Source organism: Embiotoca jacksoni, unplaced genomic scaffold (assembly GCF_022577435.1).
Source record: "Embiotoca jacksoni isolate LCO1_2020_lvr unplaced genomic scaffold, fEmbJac1.0.p SCAF_4, whole genome shotgun sequence".
Taxonomy (NCBI): Eukaryota; Metazoa; Chordata; class Actinopteri; family Embiotocidae; genus Embiotoca; species Embiotoca jacksoni.
This window is the reverse complement of record NW_027185392.1, coordinates 17,251,077-17,274,000: the sequence shown is the minus strand read 5'-3', so window position 1 is coordinate 17,274,000 and position 22,924 is coordinate 17,251,077. Positions and strand designations below refer to the sequence as shown.

Sequence of the window (22,924 nt, the reverse complement as noted above, 5' to 3'; positions counted from 1 at the left end):
AACACAAAAATGTATACCATGACAGAAAAATTGTATCCATATTGCTCACACCTACACACACACACACACACAAAACATAAGTCAAGCACCCACTGACACACTCACCTCTCTCTCTCTGCTGCCTTCACTCCACCACGGAACGTATTCCCCTTCCTCAGCACCTCATCATCTCTCCTCCTATTTATCCATCCTTTATCTTTCTTCTCTTCCTTCCATCTAATCATTCCCATGCCGGCCTGCCCCATCATTCACCAGCTCCCCCCTCAATCTCTCTTTTTCTCTTCCACGACCATTGCTTCAAATTAACATCTGCTACTCCAATAACCTGTTACACCCAGCGAGAAGCACTGACACACTGAGACAATCAGACTGTTTGCAGTCACAATAATATTTCATTTATATTCGAGATCCTCGACAAAAGTGTTTATAAAAAAAAAACCTGACTCTGAACAGTTTGTGCTGATACAAGCCGGCGTATGAACAGCGTATCCAGTTGGGTTCGTCATGGAGCTTCCGGTGTTTTCACAAAGTGGTGAGTATCAAAATAAAGCACCACTACCAATGTTGGGGAGTAAGTTACATTTAGCAGAGCTACATAATTACATTGCATAATAAATGTAACTGCAATCTGTTACAATTAATGATAAGAAATATGTGATCGAATGGAAGTTTCTATTCAAAATGTTGGTATATGTTTTTGTGTAAAATGTGTATTATGGAAAATACAACAATGATTTTGCTGCTTTGGTTCTTTTCACCACACGAGAATGTCGTCTGTCTGCGAAATGTAGAAAATTACTTCACTGAAAATATTATATTTAGATAAAAGGTCGCTAAGATTTAAACACGCAACAAAGAAAAAGAATGTCTCAAAAAAATGATCAAATCCTCTAACTTTTCATGTCTGGAATAGATGTTTTATAATTTTGTGATTATAGATATATGTGATATTCCAGAGATTTCATGACCAATGGGAACCCGGTCTTCACGGCAGTCAGTCGTGAGCGACATACCTGTGATATGTTTTGGTGGTTGTGCTATAAAAGCAAAAACTTTTAAACAAAATTCAAGTTCTATTAAAGAGCTTTTATTAAAGGTTTGACAGTAATCAGTGCTGAGTTCTGATGGGAGGTTTACACGAACTACTCATCATGTATTACTTTATATTCTAGAACGTTTCATCTTCATTATCCATTTTAAAACATTTGCTTGAAAAGTAATCAAATGTGATAAGTTACTTAACAGGACTACAACGCTCACTGACTGACAGGCACGCAGTCTTGGTTTGCAGGGTGTATAGCAAAGGGCCGATAACGACAGACGTGTGATTGACAGGATCATTAAAACCACGAGCACTATGTTACTTATCTGTGCACTTGACACCTCATTCAGCATCGCGTGTGCCTTTTGTGTCTGCCTGCGCATTTAATTTTCTTCAGGGAGTTGAGAGGGTTTACCTACCGAGTGTTTGTCTGGAGAGGAGCGTGAGCCAGCCTCAGTGGTACATCAGCTACGTTTCTTCCTACTTTCTCCATAATAACAACGCATCCAAAACCCCACTCTGCTTGTTCTGTTAAACACCGCTGCACCTGGTCTTCAATTCCAACAAAGAAAAACATCTGCATCTGCTCCAGTCACGCTGCAAGACACGTTGATGCACACAAAAAAAACCAGCACACACACTCACAGGTTTTGAGCTGAAGCGCCCCGTTGTCACTATAAAACTGAAATGATCTCATTACTACAACCTTCACCCAGCTGTCCCGTAAGAAACCAAGAGCTTTTAGCAGCCTTCTCCATTTTAGATTTAATAGTATGAATCAACATTTATGTGTGTGATAGCCAAATCACCATAATAACTCTGCCGAAGTATGTGGGCACAATTCATACTGGCTGGGTTGTCTCTGGTTGTGGTGGTGAAGAAATGATAGTGGTGGTCATGAGTTGAACTTGACTCTTTGAGCAAAGATAAAGTGGCCAAAGTATGTCGGCACAAGCCATACTAGTTTAGATGTAAAGCAGGCAGAGCAGGGACGGTGGGTGTGGGACCGCTGCTGAGAGGTGACCACTTGATAACCCCAGTGAGATACTGCACAGTAGTGTCTTACTTTGGTGTACGAGTACAGCGTGCATAGTGTTAGCATAGCATCCTGTGAATTAGTGAGGACGGGTATAAGTATAATATTGAGTCAGTCGACTCTTGCGGCGTTACTCTGCATTGATATGACACGGTGTGTGTACGATCAAAACTTGCCTTCGCCAGCTAACCAGTCTTCTTAAAAGTTCGTGATGATGTTGCTGTTTTGGGGTTCAAAAAGACGAACAGAGTGACGGTTTGCTTTTAGTAAAGAATCTTGCATGAACTGACCACGCTCATCATAATCCAGCTGGGTGCTAACAGCGACAGTTATTTCTTTTTCTATGAGATCTTAATCACTTACAGGACCTCTGAGGGCCAGTTGGAAGATATAAAAAGTGCCTGTGGGTCCATTTTATCCTCCCAGACTCTCCTGGCTCAAACACAGAACAGAACAGAACTGGTAACTTCCAGCTGGAAATAGCTTTTGTCAGTCTCAAACCCGTTTTCTCTTGTTTTCTGGCCTCTTTACCTTCACAGCAGCTACTTGTTCATTTCATTGATTTTTAGAAACTCGTTACATCCAGCGTGTGTGACTTTTCGTCCACCTCCTTAGCGACCGGACAACACTCTCACCGCCTACCTTTTTGTTACCTTTTTTTTTTTTTGGTCTATTGACCGTTTTATTTGTGAATGGAAGAGGATTCAAATTTAGTTTGAGTGGGTGTGCATCTGCAAAATGCTCAGTCAAGGCCGCATGCATGTGCATCCATTCTAATCAGTGTCATGCTGTAAAACACGCTGGCAATTAAATCCACAACTAGGTGGAACAAGTAGAGCATCCACACAGGCACGCAGTCGCTTGTCATACTGACACAGTCAATGACTCAGCCTCCTGTCCATCCTTCCATCACGCCACTCTCTGTCTGTACACTGGGGTTTTAATTATAGAAGCATACAGAAGCCTCATTACAGAGAGGGAAAGATAGAGGGGACGGAGAGGGAGACCCAAATGAGAGAGACAGGAAACAGAGAGACGGGGATCAGGAAAAAGAAAATGGATCCCTTTGCAACTGAAATATTGAATGTAATAATTCCACATAACCAGTTGTAGCAGGAATTGATCAAAGCTCTGATTCATTAGCTGAGCCTCTTTATGAAAACCACAGAGTATTAGTGCCTATTTGTATGATTATACTATGAGTATATTATTTGCGTGTGTGTTCCACATCTGCAGACTTCAAATAATCAGACTTCCGTTACAAAGGAGATCATTGTAGTCGTAAGTGATCATATTTGGACGAGCGAGCGGTTGATCTGAGTAGGGACACTACGTCCCGCCCACAGGCCTGTCAATCAAACCGACCCAAACTCCAAAAACATGGCTTTTTGAGGCCTATTTTCGAATTAATGACAGGATTATTTTCAGATGGGCCGCCAGAAAACTATGAAGAAAGAGTGACTTCAGAGAATGACACCATAAGAATTAGTGAAAAAATTTGGCCCACTGTGGTGTTGCAGGTCATGGCACTTCCACATCGCCCTTATTTTTCAGACCCGGAAGCTACGTCCACTTTTATATACAGTCAATAATTCTGATATATAACTCTCTGTCAAAATATTTTCTGTGTCACTGTCATCTACAACTGTAACAAATTTCACCCATAACAGCAAAAGCTAAGCTTCTTTTTGAACATGTAGCTATGTGATATTCGAGAGCTATCACAGATGGTCTCAAAATAAGGGCTACTGTGAAAACATTTTGGAGTTATTTGGTAACTGAGCCTGAACAACACTGCAGTGTTTAAGGCCCATGTGGTATTTTTCTTTGTCTCCAAACCCTGTTTTTCAAAAGAGCCCATTTAAATCTGTCTTCTGCACCGAGTGCTGTATCTGATTGCCTTAAACCAAAACCAAGCACAGATAAAAGGACCAAAAATAAGTTGCAGTGCCTGTGGAAAGCTGCTTGAGGTTTCCACTGAAACTCGTCTGCTCAGCCAGACTGGGGACACGACACCTAGTGGGAACAGAGTGAGTACCGTGATTACCGTGGATCAATTACAATCACAACATAGGGAGGGCTGCAACATATTTCTAATTATTCAGTCTCCAGTGTCGCCCCACCAAAATGAAAAATGTTCATCACAGTTTCTTAAAACACAAAGTGACTTACATATGTCGGTCCAAAACCCAAAAAGAGAATTTACAAATATACAACACAGAGAAAAGTAACAAATCCTTCTTATTTGAGGAACTACACCACCAATGGATCTTTGAAATTATTTGGGAAACATTTGATTTTATTTGATTTATGACTGAAGACGACAATACACTCCAACTGTCATTTTCGTACTTCCTAATTGTAGTTACACACACTCTGCCCCCTTCAGTACAAAACATAAAAAAAATGAAAATGTCATCAGTAGAATTATAATATCTTCATCTTATCTTTTAACACCATCTTACACAAAATCAAATTAAAATGTGCCCTTCTTATCTGAGAACTGTTGCTCTTGCCAATTATAGTTTAGTACCCACTGAAAAGATTCTGTATAGAGAAAGACCCCTGTTAGCTAAGAGGAGAAAAGTCTAACAGAAGACATCTTTGAAATCTCTGAGCCATTTTTATCTCCCTGTTAAATAAAGACCATTGGCAGCTGCTTCCAAACATTGCCATATTTTCTGCTGGTAATTAATTAAGAGCTGTCATATGAGAGGGAGAAAAACGATTTAGTGTCACTGCTGAGTGGGTACACCTGCGCATCTTTCAGAGGGTGGTGAATAGCAACACAGCATCCAATTTGGCATTTGTTTTGTTTTAAGGGGTCACCAGCCAAACAGTCTGAGAGAGAGTCACCACTCCACACTTGTCTGCCCGCATTCTTCTCCGACTGATTTCACTCCGTTCTCCTGGGATATATTCCTCCTCAAACGCTCGAAGCAGCAGACTCACGTCGAGCACACAGAGGCGGCTCGTTGCACGGATCATTTCGTTGCCACGTTGGTTCGAAAAAGGTTTCCATGGCATTCTCTGAAGCCTATCAAGGCGTGATGCAGCAAAATGCAGAAACACCAGCAGTGGAAACAACCTGACAGCACACGAGGATACGGGGGGATTCTCTGATCCTACATTTGAGCTTTTAAATGAGGGCTGGCAGGTGTCGGGGGGGGGAGGGTGTCTGCGACACTAAAACACACACACACACACACACATGCACGCACACACATGTGCGTACACACCAACCCCATACAGTACATTCAATCTCGTAGAAAACACAATCACACACTCACTCTCTCCAGGGACACTAAAATACCTCCAATTAGACGCACCACAGAGCAACTGGGATGGGACCTGGAGCAAAGACACACACACACACACACACACACACACACACACACACACACACACACACACACACACACACACACACAGTCACAGTCACACACGTGCACAGAAAGATCCACAGCAGGCTCTCGTTTAAGAGTCAGTGGTGTGGAAAGGAAACATCTGGAAGGTAGGGAGTACGATTAGAGAAAGAAACAAATGACACACCCGCACACAGAAATAACATCACAAATGCTGTCACTGTGCGCACACTCTAACACGCACTTATCACAGTGTCCATAAATTACATCAAACCCGGATTTCTTAAAAGCTTTTTAAAGGAGCAGTAACTTCGGTGTCTTTGAGCCAGATGCTGTTAAAAAAAGTCAGCACTTCTCTTTTTCCTCTTTTATGTCTACTTTCCCCAAACGATACTCTGAGTGTGTGCGGCAGTGTGTGTGTGTGTGTGTGCGTGTGCATGCGTGTGTGTGTGTGTGTGTGTGTGTGTGTGTGTGTGTGTGTGTGTGTGTGTGTGTGTGTGTGTGCGCGCGCGTGCGTGTGTGTGTGCGTGTGTGTGCGTGTGTCTCTGGGTTATCCTGAGGTCAGCAGAGTCTATTCTTCTGCTCCTGACAAACGCTGCTCTGTCACTTCTCAGGGCCGCGGGGCAACAAACCCCGCTTGATGGAAGAAGGAGGGAAAGAGGATAAACGGAAGAAATGGAGTGATGGAAAGCAGCAGGCACCAGGGGAGACTCCGACAGCAGACGTAATCAAACTCAGACAGACTCCTCCAATCACCAAGCCGAGGTAATCAAACTCAGACTCCGACACCCTCACCGATACACATATGGACGAATGATTAAGGTTATAAAAGGCTATAAGGTTACTTTACAATGGATTTATGTACTTGGAGCTAATCCTTCCCCTCTATGTTACCTATGCATCACAGCCTTGTCTTGGCGCGCCTCAATCTGATTGTTCCTGTGCATTCGTGCTCTATCCACCTTCATCATAGTCTATACATCACTTGAAAAAATGACTGCCTACCAGCCGGCTGAATCGGTTTTATAACTCAAATCATTACTGTGCAGAACCACGAAGCCTCAAAGACCAACTGGAAAAGTTCAAACAATTTCGCTCAACATTCTTGTATTCAAGAGATCTTATTTTTGGAAACTTATATCTTGACAAGGGCTTTCATTAACGTCTGCCAGTGCAGCAACTACAGGGGTACAGCATGTAGAGCATGTTAAAGGTGAACTCCACATTTGTTTTTTTAACACTAGTGAGCCTGAGAATAGAATTGTAAAAAGTCTTCAGTGCTTTTTGGAGGGAGCTTTGTCAAGTCTGAGAAATCCCCTGAGTGATGTCACCGAGGTCATGTCGGCTTGGGATCGCAGGTTTTAAGTCCGTATTACAAAGTGGCGTTGTGCAATGGACAGATGTAGAATGAGAAAGATAATTTACGAGGCAGTCAGGCTCTCACGAAACGATGCTATCAATTGCATTTAGGGACAAAACAGTTTGGACATCTCGGCCTCTGCTGCATTGATGTTTTTTTTTTTTAAGAAATCTGTGTTGCAACTCTCCCAAATCTTTCGAAGTGAAGCACTCTGCGTGCATGTGACATTTTAAGCTATTTTTGCAGTTCGTCAATTATTAACCAGTGTGACATTACTGTATTCTCTACAGAACAGATAAAGGCTACTGATAAACTATTGAACTGAGATACCATTGAAAGTACCACGTTAATTATATCAGCAATGAGCTGTACGCGTGCGCTACATTCTCCTTGTTATTCTGCCGGTTTCCTATCTGCTGCACACTCTGCATGCCGTCGTCTCTCCTCACTTCTGTTGCTATATATACAAAATCCATACATGTGGGATCAAACCCTCTTACCTCAGAGTTTCGGAGGTCTCAAGCCATTTTGTCTTGTTTCTGTATTCTGTAAAGGGCACGCGTTTGATAATGTACACATAGCCCGAGTGTTTCTGGGCGTGTCTCCTCTCTGTTTGCACGTCCGTACGCTTTAATGTGCGTGTCTGAGTCTCCCTACAGTGTTCGCTCCCTTTGGGGATATTTTGCTGCTCTAATGGTCTGATGTACAAATCTACAAAGACCTCCACCGCTGTGAAATGAACAGAAACACATAGACGCGCACACACCTCTTCTGGGCAACAGGGACACTGACTGCTGTTTTGACTGACAGGCTGAGCTGTGTGTCGGCGTATGGCTAGGTGTGAGTTTATGTGTGTGTGAGTGTGTGTGTGTGTGTGTGTGTGTGTGTGTGTGTGTGTGTGTGTGTGTGTGTGTGTGTGTGTCAAAGAGGGAACGAGACACAGAAATGATTGCAGGTATGCATGAAGCTCAATTAATTGGAGCAAGGATGCTCATCTCCTGTCACTAACAGAAATACCCTGAGGCCAATAGAACTGTCTTTCTGTCAAATGCAAACACGCACGCACGCATGCACACGCGCACACACACACACACACACACACACACACACACACACACACACACACACACACACACACACACGCACACACACACACACACGCAGTGAATCAAACACCTATAACTAAAACACCAGAGCTGCACCGTGACTTTGACCATCCCTCCCCGGAGGGGCTGCAGGGATGTGATTTGCTGTGTGGACTCTATATTTGGGCACCTTGTACGATACACGCTCCCTTTTTTTGAAATTCAACCTCCGTCAATCTGTCATGTTCAGTGCGCGGTGATAACGGACTGAAAATGTCTTCTGTAACACCATATGTTGTCGGCCGTGATAAAAAGCTCCAGGAGCTGTTTATTTTAGAGGCAGGCTGTACTTCCAGTGATTACAGTGTGTGACCTCTCGCCAAGCTGTTGAGCTGCTATCAATTGTGGCTCTTCCAGCTCGACCACCGATGACAGTTGGTGCTTTTTATTTTCAGCAGTCTACGCCACACTTACAGGATAGTGGTCAGGGACATGCAGATAATGGATCTGTCAAGCAGCTGGCTGTTAACCACTTTCCTCAGCTCCTACGGGCTTTATAAATTAGCCAAAAGACTGTCAATCGTGACACAGCAGGAAAGTGACAAACAGGTTGTACATGTGTGACTGTATAGCTTAAATGTTAATGCCCGTGCTTGCAAAGAGCTTTCATCCACAACAGCCCCGACATGAACAAGTTGTTGGTCACATCCTCCGTCTACACCCATGACTCACTTCATTAATTCTCCCTGTCGTTACCACTCGTCTTTCTCTCTGGTTCTTGTCTGTTGAGCACAATGCTTGAATCAAAAGGAAAAATGTGAAGAATAGAAAATAGGTGTCTCATTTATTCTGCTGAATTTATGAAAAGAAAGACAACATTTTTAGAAATTTGACTGACAGCTATGAACTTGCGCTTTGAGATCCTGTGCAGGCAGCTTAATGAAATGGGAAAAGGAAAAGAGAGGAGACAGGAAATGGAGGGAGGAGATAGGACAGGAAATGTAAAAAAAAAAAAAAAGGTGGTAGAGATGAACAAAGACACAATTTTCCATGAGCTCATTCACATGTTTTCTTGTGTCAGCTAACCAGGTGGTCTGCTCATCACTTCAGTTCACTTGAATTTATTCTCAAATTGGCCCAAATGGATTCTTTTTGGTCCTCAAATATCCTGTGAGCAAACCCTGGCTGATCTCTGTCATTAATAAGCCCACTCTGCCTACACTCTGTCTACACTGTACGACAGGAAACTGTATAGACATGACAATACTGTGATTTGTTAAACCAAAACAGCTATCGTTTCAATTCAAATTTGACATCCTCGATTCCCACTATTACCTGCAACACCTTCTCTGTTTCTAAAACCAACCAACCAATGAGCTGTGACAGATTTGGAAAAAGTACTGACTAAAAACATGAACCAAAAATAAACATCTGTTGTTTCCACGTGTCTTTCTTTGTTCTCTGAAGTCTTCTCTCTTTCAAATTTTGCCCTCTTTTGCATCATTTTCACTCTTCGGTTTGCCCCCCCCCCCCCCCCCCCCCCCAGTTTATATTCAATTCCTTCTAATTCTCCCCAGTTCCAATAACAAATACCTCAGTCAAATACGCTTTTATGTAGCAGAGTATATTTACCCAGGAAATGTTTATTGTAGAAAACACACACCTATAAAAAGAAACAAACACACACAACGACTTTCACACGCAGATGTTTATGGCCGAAGACTGATCAGTGAAGCCTAACTATACCCTTACCACTCCTAAAAACACCCGGGGGAGCGCTTCACACTGACAGCTGTAACAAGGTACTGCGCCTATATTTATGTGATTGTGTGACTGTGTGTCCGCGTGTGCGCATTTGTGACAAAGGATGCCAAAGGATACAACCCTGTAAAGAGAATCTAATTAAAACTCTATAGAGCCACAAGGGACAGAGCGCTCCCTCCCTACCTCTCTCCCTCTTACTCTCATTTAACCGTAGTGAACACTTCAAGTGAAGGACTGTTTGACAGCCGAGTCAATCCTCTGGCCTCCAAGGAAGGGAGATATAGAGAGAAGCATACAGCAATAAAGTGATTCAGTGATAAAGGCCTTGACAAAGGCAAGACGACAGCGAAAGGCTAAAATACATCAAACTTTGCAGTTTCTGTGAGTGAATCCTGATTCCTCCAAAATGAACATGGGGCTGCTTGTCATTCACAACAGTGAGCATCAGACTGGCAGGGATGTGGGTAATACTTCTTACATAATCACATTTTTACAGGACTTGCCTGTTGGAACTTCAGGCAATAATTCAGTGAAAACTAAGGCTGGGGACAAACTTACAGACCAACTGAACCCACAAAGACTGGACCAACCACCAGTTTTTAGTCTTTGAGCATGAACTTCACATGTGGATAATACACTGGACAACACACTCAACCGCAGGTCAGAAACAACTGGAGTTCTTGTGTTAGACAAACCCTGCAACTCCTACTTCTACTGTAACTCTGTACTGTAAAATGTTGAACATGAACGTCAAACAGCAGCTTCAACAGTTTACATGCAGTAAAATTAGCCCTAAAAAGGCCACAAATGGGACAAATGCGTTTAGAGTGGGTGAGATGAGGCGTGAGAAACTATACAGTCTACACGAGTCTATGCGACTGTACACAAATACACTTAAGATTAGAGTCTTTCCATATTACCACTGTGATTTTACCTGCTTCGAAACGTTTATGTCACTGACCAAATTGCTCCAAAACTGTCTAGTATCAAAAAATGCCTCATCATTCGGTGCAAAACTTCACTACCGAGGCTACAGCCACACCAACATGTCTTTGTTTTAAAACACAAACCTTTACGACTAAATCGTTTCCGTGTGAGGCATTGAGGGTACATCAGAAAACGACTTGGGTTACACTCACCCCCTCTAACTGCATGGAAACTAAAGATTTATACAATAATGTGTCATGTAATTCTCCGATTCTCCAAAAGGTATTCAAAGCAGTAGTTTGAGCGCTACACAGCCCGACCAGCAGCATGGTTTCAGTGTACACTGAACTGATTCAGTGGGTAAGCACAGTTGTCTGCTCGTACAAATGATCTTTTAGCTTCAGTCCAAATGTGTTTTGTTTTTTTTACCCGAGATGCTCAGGTAGACGGCAGCACTCGTCACATACTCCCCCGTCATCTCGTTCACAGCTTCTACGTGGTAACGTCCAGCATCCGTCGCGGTGGTTGCCAAGACAACCAGCTGATTGTCCAAAGTAATTGCTCTGTGGGGCACAAATAAGACACAGAGACAAGGGTTTAGAAAACACAATGATAACATCCCAAAGTAAAACATGCCTCCTTCTAGCGTTGCTCCGTCTCAGACAAGAACACAGCTCAAACTAAGACTCTGTCAAGAGAAGAGTATTTGGTACATGGATCATTTAGAATTCATAAGGGGGGGAAGGAAACACTGAATACAAGCATCGGAAAGGAAAGAGGATTCGGAGAGCTTAAATAAATCTCTCCTCCTGTCTCAGATTGATATGTGGCTCATTTTGTGTATCTTTCATTCTTTTGGCCACTCTCGTTGTTTGTGTATTGTCTTCTGTTCTTCCTTCTTTACACTGATCCTGTCTCGTTTCCCCACGTACCAGCAGCAATCAATATGGCACAAACATGCAGCATCATGGTGCACAAACACTCACAAACACAAACACACACAACCTAAACCTGCTCTCAGTCGCGCCCACAGAGATAAGAAGCACTCACTTACACACAGATGTTGTGTTCCTGTTGCTTTTCAGGGGAGCATAATAGGAGGAGTTGACTTTGTAGGGAGATGGTGGGGGAGAAAGGAGGCGAAGAGGGTGAGAAATATGTATTCGTAGTGCTCAGATTTTCGTGTGTTGGAACTTGTTGGTCTGGCAACAGATGCCGCTAGGCAGGAAGCGGAGGTTGATGTTTTTAGTGATGCTACTTGTGCTTTCAGTATCAGCAGATGGAAATTCCCCTCAATAGTCTAACCACAGCCGACGCTGAAATAAAAATCAATATGACAAAAGGGAGAATAAAGTATATAAAGCAAAATGACTGTCTTTTGTTCTTATAGACTCGGCCTGTTTCAGCGGGCCCCTACTACACACATACAGTACGCTCACATTGAAGGGCCCTGTGGGACAGATTTATTGGGCTGTATAAAAAAAAGGAGGAAAAAGGAAGCTGTGACTGGTAATACTGGATGTTTAACTACATTTGTATGAGGAAAAGGAGTGCACTTACACACGGAAAGACATGATAGGATTTTGATAAAACAACATCTGCATGCGTGTGTACTTGTAAGACACAACCAATGTGATTATCAGCATCCACAACTCAAAGATCGCTGTGTTGATGTGCCTACGAACATTGAAACATGATCGTCCTTTACTGTATATCCAGCAACCAATTACATGGAAGGGTTTGGAAATGGGCAACACATGAAGATGGGAAGTATTGCTTGAGCTAAATATGATGGAGAGGAGAGGAGAGGAGAGGAGAGGAGAGGAGAGGAGAGGAGAGGAGAGGAATGTGAGGTTCTCTGACGACACTCCCACAAACACACTCGCACACAGACAGAATTCCTCAGGTCTAATTTTATTCAGTCTGATTTCCCAGGAGAACTTCTACAACAGCCAGAGCCTCAACCCCAACACTGACACTCTATTTGTGAGAGTCTATGTCTTTGTGTGCTCACTGCTTTTTGTGCGCACGTATGTGTGTGTGTGTGTGTGTGTGTGTGTGTGTGTGTGTGTGTGTGTGTGTGTGTGTGTGTAGGCTTTCAACCGCATCTCACTGCCTGAAATAGAGGCTTTAACCAAACCTTTCTCCTGTTGTCTCTCCCTCTCGTTGCACAGCAGGGGTGGATTCTGCATCCTCACTAAGGTCTACAATGGAATTTATAGCTGTTAAGCTCATTAACTGCACTGACCCGCCCATTTTATCACATCTGTTCTACCCGGCACATGCTGATTAATAGAGAGGGAAGGCAGGCTTCCACTTGCCTACAGTGTCTGAGGGAGGAGAGAGCCTGGGAGGTTCGAGGAGGAATCTAAATCCACCCACTCAAAGTCAGCGGAGCTCAGTGGGTGGCAGTGCGAGAATGCAGCACGACTAATTAAGATAACATATTAACATCGGAACATTTGGCGAATTAAAAATATTTGTTCATTTAGTATCTGTCCCTCAATTTCATATCCCATTTCTATGTACTATTTACATGTGAAACTCCTTGTGATGACACAGGGTGATGGCTACAGCGATTTGCTTCATGCCTTCGTTTTGTTCCTTATTGGGAGGTCTGAGGCTTCATTTCCCATTAAATCTTCACATGGAACTTTCATTTCGAAAAGCAACACGGAGGGGAAAAAAAATAGAATATGCCAATAAGACGTCAGGCAACAGAGATTAGGGGACCACGATTCATTTGGAATTCCCTTCAAAAAAATAATAAAATGTCCTCATTCGTTCTGAGTAGCTGGAGGGTGGTTATACAATCTCATCCTAAGAGTTACAATATAGTCAGACACACGCAGGCATATAAACATAGGCATGCAGGTGGACAGCTTCAATGTGTCTTTTCACTACGACTGCATACAAAATGTTCTTCAGATTTAATATAACATACTTCAACATGCCACTTCCGGGTCTCTTTTACGTCCACATTTAATTAAAGTGAACAAAATTGTTCTGGCTTTTAATTAAAGGCAAACTCAATTGTAAAGCTGTTCATGACTCTGCATGCTTATGTGTGTGTGTGTGTGTGTGTGTGTGTGTGTGTGTGTGTGTGTGTGTGTGTGTGTGTGTGTGTGTGTGTGTAAGATGATTTCTCCCAAGGAAGAAGAAATTAAATACAGCAATCAACTCCATCCTTCTGCATTCCTCCCCGTATCCTCTCACCCCCTCATATAATAATAAAATAAATCCAACCTCCCTCTAAAATCCCATTTTCCATTCTCACGCAGATTACAATCTGCACATTTCTTTCTTGGTTTCTTCCAATTTTCTTGGCTTTTTTTTTTCTTCTAGCTGTCTCTCTATCACATTATTATTTCCCCTCACTGTCCCCCCCCCCCACCCCCCAACTCCTCTGAACCAAAGCACCAAGCCAGATTGGTCTTTCATTTAAGTGTCTGGCCCCAGGACTTATTAAACACTCACGGGTGTCCGCAACGCAACACTGACTATTGAACACACTTACACACACATGTGCCAAGAACTAATTAGCACACACATGTCGCAGGCCAGAGGAGTGAGTGAATGTGTTGTTTTTTTTACATCTGAGATTGTGCGAGTGTGTGTGTTCGGTCCGGGCACAGACTCTCCTGCCAACAGAGCCCATCCCGTTCCCGTCTGTCCTCCTTCTCTATCTCTGATAGGCAGCGTGCCACCATCTTCAACCACAATGTCTGTGACACACAGAGGCCCGGGGTGGAGGAGTGTGGCGGCAGGGCAGAAGGAGGGATACTCCACTGTAAACCAAGTCCAGGCAGCAGGCTTCTTGGCAGCTTCATCTCCAAAGAGAGCGCCAGCCAGCCACCCACACATCACACTGCATACATACACACTCTTACTCACACAGGCACAGTTGGGACCATTCACCGTGCCCCGCAGCTGTTTTAACTGGATGTTTACTTTGGTGTTTAAGTCAGCAGACACATGAATACTTTCTCTGTGGGACTGACTGATACCTAACGTACACATGTCCATACCTGCTGAATGCTACGTTATACGAGTGTCTTTGGACCTGTGTAAATGCTGTTTAAATGTTTGTTGAGCTCGGTATTTGGTTCTTAGAAACTTTACGTTGGGTTGAGGTATTCAAATTTTTAAACATTCCTGCTCTCAAAATTACCTGTCGGCTTGAGTTGTGGTGCGGTGTATTCTATCCCAAAGTAATTGGTTACTATAAAACTCAGCTACAGAGAGTGCAGAGAAGGAGAACGCTTCTGTAGCGTATTTATCAATAAATGCAGCGATAGCTTTTAATTTTGGCTTGTGTTTTTCTTTATCTGCACAACTGCAAACAAAGGCTGACATCAAACTGAAATTACTGCTTGGGGGTTGTTTGTCTCCGCCAACCAGTCAAGTTGCAGTTTGCATCTATAAGTGTTCAGTTTTATATAATATACTGTGTGTAGTGCAGAATTTGAGGAATTTCCTTATACATGTTTACATGATAGAACACAAGTTGTAGCCGGGACAGTAGACGATGCTCTTAATCGTTATGTTGCTGCAAAGAGACAACGCGGATGCTTCGATTCGACAGCAAAGAGGATCGTTAGAATCAGCACAGTTTCAAGGTGGACACCCAAGATTAGTGTCACCATTTCAATATCTGACGAAATGTGAAATATGGTCACCCTCTCACCTTCTGCTCCTGAGTTATGGTGCAAAATAATGGCCAGAAAATTACTTTTGAGGAGCGTTACGATGTCACAGTGACATTGACCTTTAACCTTTTGAATATAAATTGTCATCACTTCATCTCATTTGACATTTGCGTGAAAAGTTTTCATAGCGTATGAATTATGGCCACAAATTAAGTTTTTTTGAGGTCATAGTCACCTTCGACCAACAAAATCTACTCAGTTCATCTTTAAAGCTGTACCAGACAACTTTAAGAGGAGAGCTGACTTTGAAGGAATACAACTCTCGACAGGGCCAAACACCCGAGAATTTCAGATAGCAGAGGGTTGCATGTAAGTTGCCTCAGTAGTAACCATCTTGTTTCTCGACACTTTTGCTTCTGATGTAGTTGTTGTTAGCTGTTTAGCTGTGGATGCTATGAGCCAGAGTAAACATGCATGAAAATTCAACAACAATTGATTTCCATCTGAGTGTTGGAGCAACATTTGTCCAGCGACCCCAGCCTGATGTAGGATGTCATCAGCCAGTTGTTACCTGCTGCCAGATGTGAGTTTCACAGATCCTGATGAGGATACAGCTGCTGTTACCTCTGTAAACTGTAAATACTTTGGTGTTGTGCAAAATTGTAGATAGATTTGTTTTTTATATCTCTCAAAGTTTATATTTTCAAATATTTATGTCACTTCCATCATTTCTTCTCCAATGAAGTGTTCTAATTTTAATTATTTGCATGAATGTAAAAAAAAACAAATGTATTACTTTACCATAATATATTATACAAATATTTTTTGGACAATTTAAAACAGTATAGAACAGTTGGAGAAATTAGAATCACTGGGTAAATACTAGGCAAGCAATGTCTAAGAAATATTGTCAAACTTTATTTAACTTGAGAATAAAACAAAGTAAGTTGGTTGCAGAGGCATAATAGACCATAAACTTTGATGGTGGAAGTCAGGATTCCTCATCCTCCCACTGTGGTGACCTCTGACCTGTAGAACGAGCAGAAAAAAAATTGGGAATCACAGTTGGATTAATGAATGATCATAACGGTTCATCTTTAGGGCAAAAATATATTTTTTTTAAAAGTATTTTTTAAATTAATCCTGATTAATGTCAGAATTTGGCCGTGCTTGTTTATTTAACACATTATTGTGCCTCTTCCAGCTTTCAGTAACAATAAGGAGGGCAGTGGTAGCTGTGAGACGTCAACCTTAGCTGACCAGTCTAAAATGTACAAGTGATCATTTTGAATCAAGTGACACAAACCATTTACTTATTGCAAAAAAAGTGTAGAAATACAATTTTATAAGACAAACATAATCCAGATCTGTGTGGCAAACATTCACATTGTAAACACCAGAGTGCATTTGAAGAGGCTGCACCAGTCCACACTGCTGCAGTGACATTCACTGGATTATTGTACATTTCACACTGTGACAGTGACCACATCTGCTGAGGCTGCACATTAATGTTGTGTAACGTCAACACTGCTGCCAACATGAAGCAGAAATTTAAAAAAATGTCGACATGGAAAGTCTCTGACTGTATCTGAGCGGTAAAAGAACCAGCATGCGCTTATTTCAGCGCGCACATGTTTGAGATGAGAAACTGTCGTGACATCGGCTAAAAGAGCAGTAAGCCACTTCGGAGAGCATTTAGCTGTGAGAGCACACACGCCATAAATATCAGGAGAAACTGATACGACTGCCTGGACGTTTCAGAGACACGTCCTCTGCACCTTTCAAACTAAACGAGCTCACCAGGAGCATGAGCACCGTAAGCGAGCTGACGCTAGTCGACTGCTGACACGAGACGTGCCCTGCAGTGTAGTTGTAAACACCACCGTCTTAGCTTTGTGGCTCATTTGGTTCGAATATTAAACCAAACATAAACCGAGCAGAGGTGATTACCTGTCGAGCAGAAATGTGGCTGATTTGGGCATCAGTTTGAATCGCCTCAGGTGCCGCAGCTCCGTCTACGTCCGTAAAGCAGCTCCACGTTTATCCTCGTGTTGTCCGGGCTCCTCTGAGAACTTATGTTTGATCTGGCTTTCCTCCGTTGTTGTTCTTCTGTTTATGACCAGAAGTCTTTTTTTGTTCCTACTTTGGTCAAAGTTACCGACTACAGCTTTAAGTCCAAGTCAACGTTTGCGCCAAATGAAGTTCCCTCAGGTTCCTCTCGAGAGATCTCATTCCCAAGAATGAGACCGACGAAATGGTCGGATTATAACAAACACATTCTTATTAGAAAAAGTATAATCTTTGGGATTTGTTCTTGTCTTTTGAAAACATTCATTCCTTTCATTGATTCATATCAATGAGGATTGATATTCATATTAATGAGGATTGGAAGTTTACGTGTGGCTTTTAGGTTAGGTAGTTACTTTATTAATCCCCAAAGGGACATTTTTAGTTTTTTTATTATTGTTTTAGAAACAAACAATACAATATATTTCCTGTAACTTTATTGGACTCTTGGTGAGTTTGGACGTGTTAGCTGGCCTGAATGCTCAGTGACTCAGAGTGAATACAAAGTTTGGAGTTGACTATTTTTTTAGACAATGCCTGGCAGCCAGTTCATGTTGAGATGATCCAGGGCAAATTGGGCACAAAGAAGCTGGGAGTCTTGGATGATATAAAGTATTGTGTACTAATGTAATGTAACTGTACAGAGTAAGAAAAAATCAGGAATGATCCTGGTGGTGAAAAGAGAAAAAGAGACAATGACGAGAACTCAACTTTCCAACAACAGTTCTGTGTAGTTTTGGAAAATGTGATAGATCTGTTTTTGTAATGGGATTAAACAGTCTAACTGAGTTAAGACTGAGAACTGGACTACAGCCAGTAGCTCTTGACATTCTGTCGCCAGTAGCTTGACAGTGACTGCTTTAGTGATTTTCCATGCATAGTTTAAATGAAGCTATTGTTAACACAGCCTGGGGTTGGAGATTTGTTTTACAGTATATTTGCTGAACATTCCTTAATCCCCTTGCTCAAATGCAATGGCTGAAAAAAATGGTCTGAAAAAAAGCATTCTAATTTCTGTTTGCTAAAATATGTGGGGGAAAAAACTGCTAAATTAAGATTGAAAAGTTTTATCAAATTACGTGTGCTGTTTAAAAGTGAAGTTTGTTCTGTCTGAAACTCAAGTACTTTTTAAGTCTAAATAAAATCATGAATACTTCTACTTGTACCACATTAGAAAAGTGACACAGTGATGCCACCAACTCACAGCTCAGCTGTCATGAATGTGTGACGTGTTGAGAGTAAACAACACGGGAACCCCATCACCAAAATTCAAAGCAGATGACTGAAACTTGCTTTTAGTTTGGAAATTGATAGACAGGTCTTTTGAAAAGCAGCTTAATAATAGACAGCTGAGGCAATAATGTTTTCTGATGCAATTCAAGTGTGTTTACATCAATAACATTTGTAAACACAGGAGTAAATCAATTATTGACCAAATACTACAGCCCGATCGTTACTGCATTTCTGGGGTTGATGTTGAATTCGGAAAAAACAATTCTGATATTGATACATTGACTGAAGTATGGTTATCAAACAAAAACATTTGTAATGGAGGCAGGACATTTTACAGTTTAACATTAACATTTTTTGTCCAAAATGAAATCAGTGCATTGAAACAGTGATCTTTGTAGGTGTAATAATTATAAATATAACAAATCACAAATAGACAATTTCTAAACCACCCCAAGCATTTTTTTTTTTTTTTTTGTATTTATGTTCAGTAAAAAAAGGTTAATGTCAGCCACCGTATGTGATAAGTGAATACTGACCAATAAAATCAGCCAACTGATGAATTGGTTGGGCTCTACCAAGTACTAAACACAAAAAGCTTATATTCCATGTTCCATCAGCTTTCCATCTCTTCCTCAGCTCTTCAGTGATGTTTCCAAGCCAAAAGTGTCCTGAATCTGGTTCAAAAAGTACTGTAACTTAAATAATTTGCAAACCTCGCGCTGTGGTCTGTGCTGCAGTTGCTAACAGATAACAGGGTGGAGTGTCATTGGCATTCCTGCTCCAAGACCCATTAAGTGTGCTCAGTTGTTCCAACACTAGTTCTAACTAATTCCCTCAAACACTTAAAACATAAAAATGTGTGCTACTCTTGTATATGGTAATCAAAAAAAGAGAGAAAACAAAACTTGTTGGAGCTGAACCAAATGAGGAGACATAATGGAAGGGGGCTGCTGATGCATTAAAAATGTGCATCAACTATTTAGAAGGCCTGGATTTAGTCTATCTCATTTTAAATCAAGGCCAAACCATTTTGGTCCACATTAAAATGATAAAAGGCTAACAGTCACGTTCATTAAAGACACCCGTCGGGCACATCCGGAGACACACAATCAGACCCAAATGCATGCAACCTTTTTTAGAGGACACAAACCGTGTGGCTCAAATTAAGAGGAGACCCAAACAAAGTAAATGGGCATATGAACATTACACCCATATGTGATTCATCGATTAACAGAAAAGTAATGGTGAAGTATCTTGCAGGGATTTTTTTTCCCCCCCAGTCAGTCATTAGAGCATTAGTGATGTTGGTAAGGCCTGAGTCTCCATCACTGGTGCAGCTCAAACTAAAGGTGCTGGATGGGGCTGAAGTCAGGGCTCAGTGAAGGTTCTTGCTGTGCTCATAGAGGCGTGTGTCATACCATACATATCAGGCTTTTCTCAAACTTTTGTCACCAAATTAGAAGCACACTACTGTCTATTTCAGCGTCACTGTATGCTGTAGTGTTCTCACAACAGTTCCTGCAACATCTCACCGTAAAGGCCCCCACCTCACCTGAAACAAATGGAGCTTCTGGTAATATCATAACAAACTAAAACAGAGGCCCTAAAGCACAGAACAAAGGTTGCATATTCACAGAATGAGCACACATAACAGGCCATCATCAAATCAGATCATGTGAGATGTTTCAGGGCCAAGCAGGACCCAACTGTGATGACAGCGTTTGGTTTGTGAAGTGGTGCTCTGAATCCTGGAGTCTGCTATTTCGGCTGTCACCATCTTGCTATTTTGGAGCCAGAAGAGACCATATTTGGACACCACAGGCCTGTCAATCAAACAGACGCCCCCAAACATACCACTTTTTGAGGCCTAATATCTGATTAATTTTGTAATTATTTTCAGATGGACCGCCAGAAAACTAATAGGGAGTGACTTTAGGGAATGACACCATACTGACTTGCGGAATTTTTTTTTATGACTTTGTATTTCATGAGAGAAGTTGAATGGACGTCTATGGAGCCAGAGCTTCTTGAAGCCAGCCCCTTGTGGCCCTCAGTCAAATTGCATTTTAAGGTACTTCTGCACTGGCCTCACTTGTCAGACCAGGAAGCTGTATCCACTTTTATATACAGTCTATGGTCAAAGCATATTTAGCTCTGATGGTGACTGATCAGTCATATCATGCATTTACTTTGCGGCAATTAATCAGAGCAGATCACAAATTCAAAATAAAGAAAATCTTATTTTGGACGAGGAGGAGAATTTAAGGGAAATAGTTCAGCTCGCTGGGATGGGACAGGAAAAGGTCACTGCTGCACTGTTTGGGATCACAATCACTGCTGCACTGTTTGTGATCACAAAGTTTATAAAAAGTGGTAATGAGGGCCACATGTGTCCAGGTTTGCTTGAGTGAACCCAACTGTGGCACATGTTTAAAATAAAGTGAGGAAAGGTCGATGTATTTTGCTGGTGACATCATTCTCCTTACATATTGTGCAGTTATTTTAAAAGTAGGACTAACACATGCTTCACAAGAACAGTGAATATGTACTGTATGTCCTCTGCAAACCAATTTCCTGGAGGGAAGCAGACAGTCTCAAAGCAAATGTACACACAAGTATGTGGACTTCACACTTCTGGTCATATATTGCACAACCCGGCTGCCCTTGCATGACAAAACTGTATTTCAGTTTCTGTCCACACCTTATTAATAACTCCAAAAACCCAATCTAAAGGTATTCTCAGTTAATGTCTTAGTTCTGCTTCATGAATCTTGATGATTTTTCCACTCAGAGAAATACAGCCCGCATATGTGACTGCACATGAGACCAATAAAGACCGGGAGAACGAGAGGGGGAAAAGAAAGATGGCAGAGGTTACAACAGTAATGAACACTAATGTGTTTGTGAGAGATTTTAACAGCCCCTTCACTGACTCAGAAAACATTTCCCTACCTCGCACCCTACACACTCTGCAGCTCTGTGACTTGTAATTAACGCAGTGCCTAAATCACGGGCTTCCATCCTCAATCACCTTTACAGTTTCTTCAAACGGTCAAACGGACACAGAAAGTGAGACCTTTCTGTGGGTCCTTCACTTGCTTGGCCGTTTGCCACTGCCAGTAAGTCCTTCATAAAACACACACACACACACACACACACACACACACACACACACACACACACACACACACACACACACACAGGGAGAGGAAGAGCATGCCCACACACAGTCCAGTATCCTTGTGCACACATAGCCCAGGGCATTCAGTCTTCTGAAAGTAATTGGTGTGTGCATATGAGAAAGAGAGAGAGAGAGCGAGAGAGAGAGAAGGAGCGAGAGAGACAGACTGGACAGACCACATTTGTTTAATGTCCCCTGGCATGGCCTGAGGGACAGACAGGGGGAGGAGGGGAAAGCAACGGTACAGGAAAGGAAAGCAAAGCGGGGCAAGGGTGAGATGGAGGCAGGAAGAGAGGAGAGGAGAGAGGGCTGAGGATAGATGCTGAGTAAACAGAGGAGGACGACTTTCCTCTCCACTCGCTGTTTGTTCAGCTACAGGAGCTCCATGACTCACTTCCTTTCATCCACTGCTGTACATCAGTTGCTCCCTTTGTCATTCACATGCACATGTAGACAGTTATTCCTGTATGTGGAGGCAAGGAAGCATGAGCTGTTCATGGCATAAATATCAGCCATTACAGGTCATACATCCAAGATACAGTACGAGACCACATTCTTCTAACGACGAGACTGGATGGACGGTAACAAGTGTGTGTGTGTGTGTGTGTGTGTGTGTGTGTGTGTGTGTGTGTGTGTGTGTGTGTGTGTAACTGAGTGTAGTCCCATTAGGTGGATGGATCTCTAGACGAATAGCTATTATCCTAATTAGCACTAATTATGTCTCCTACCAATTAACCACACAACTGGCAGTGACTTTCTCTCTTTCTCCTTCTCTCTTTCTCTCTGTCTCTCTCTCTCTCCGTCTTCATCTCACCCGGAGAAAAAAGCCTTTTCCTCAAACACCGTCTCTCCCAGCTACTTAGCTCCAGAGATCGGCTGAACAGAGAGACGAAAATCTTCACACTTGAAACCAAGCCATCATTTTATAATTCTTTTTCCACGTGGCTGCTTGAACCTGAAATACAGAGCAGGTCTCCAGACCCTGTGATTTACATTTAGATCTGTAGGCGTATTCGCTATGTCTCTTCATAGTTAGCTGTGCTTTAAATACTGCAGGTGTTAAATGTTCAGAGTTGACTGCCTGAACGAGCTGGTAACAACCTCATAGATTAGGACACAGTGTACATTTGCATATTGTAGATTATTAGTAGACTGATTTGCATGTTTCACTTTATTCTGTCATTTTCTCAACAACATAATCAATCAATTCATCAA

General features: G+C 42.2%; 1 protein-coding gene across 1 annotated transcript in view; it reads right to left on the bottom strand.

Annotated features, from left to right (window-relative positions):
* The window catches only part of LOC138208921 (protein sidekick-1-like), a 239,670-nt gene that overhangs the window by 107,630 nt on the left and 109,116 nt on the right, over positions 1 to 22,924 (bottom strand). Inside the window, exon 5 of the mRNA XM_069167153.1 lies at positions 11,009 to 11,142. Within this exon, the coding sequence (XP_069023254.1) occupies positions 11,009 to 11,142 (134 nt within the window). The remainder of the gene's footprint in view (positions 1 to 11,008; positions 11,143 to 22,924) is intronic.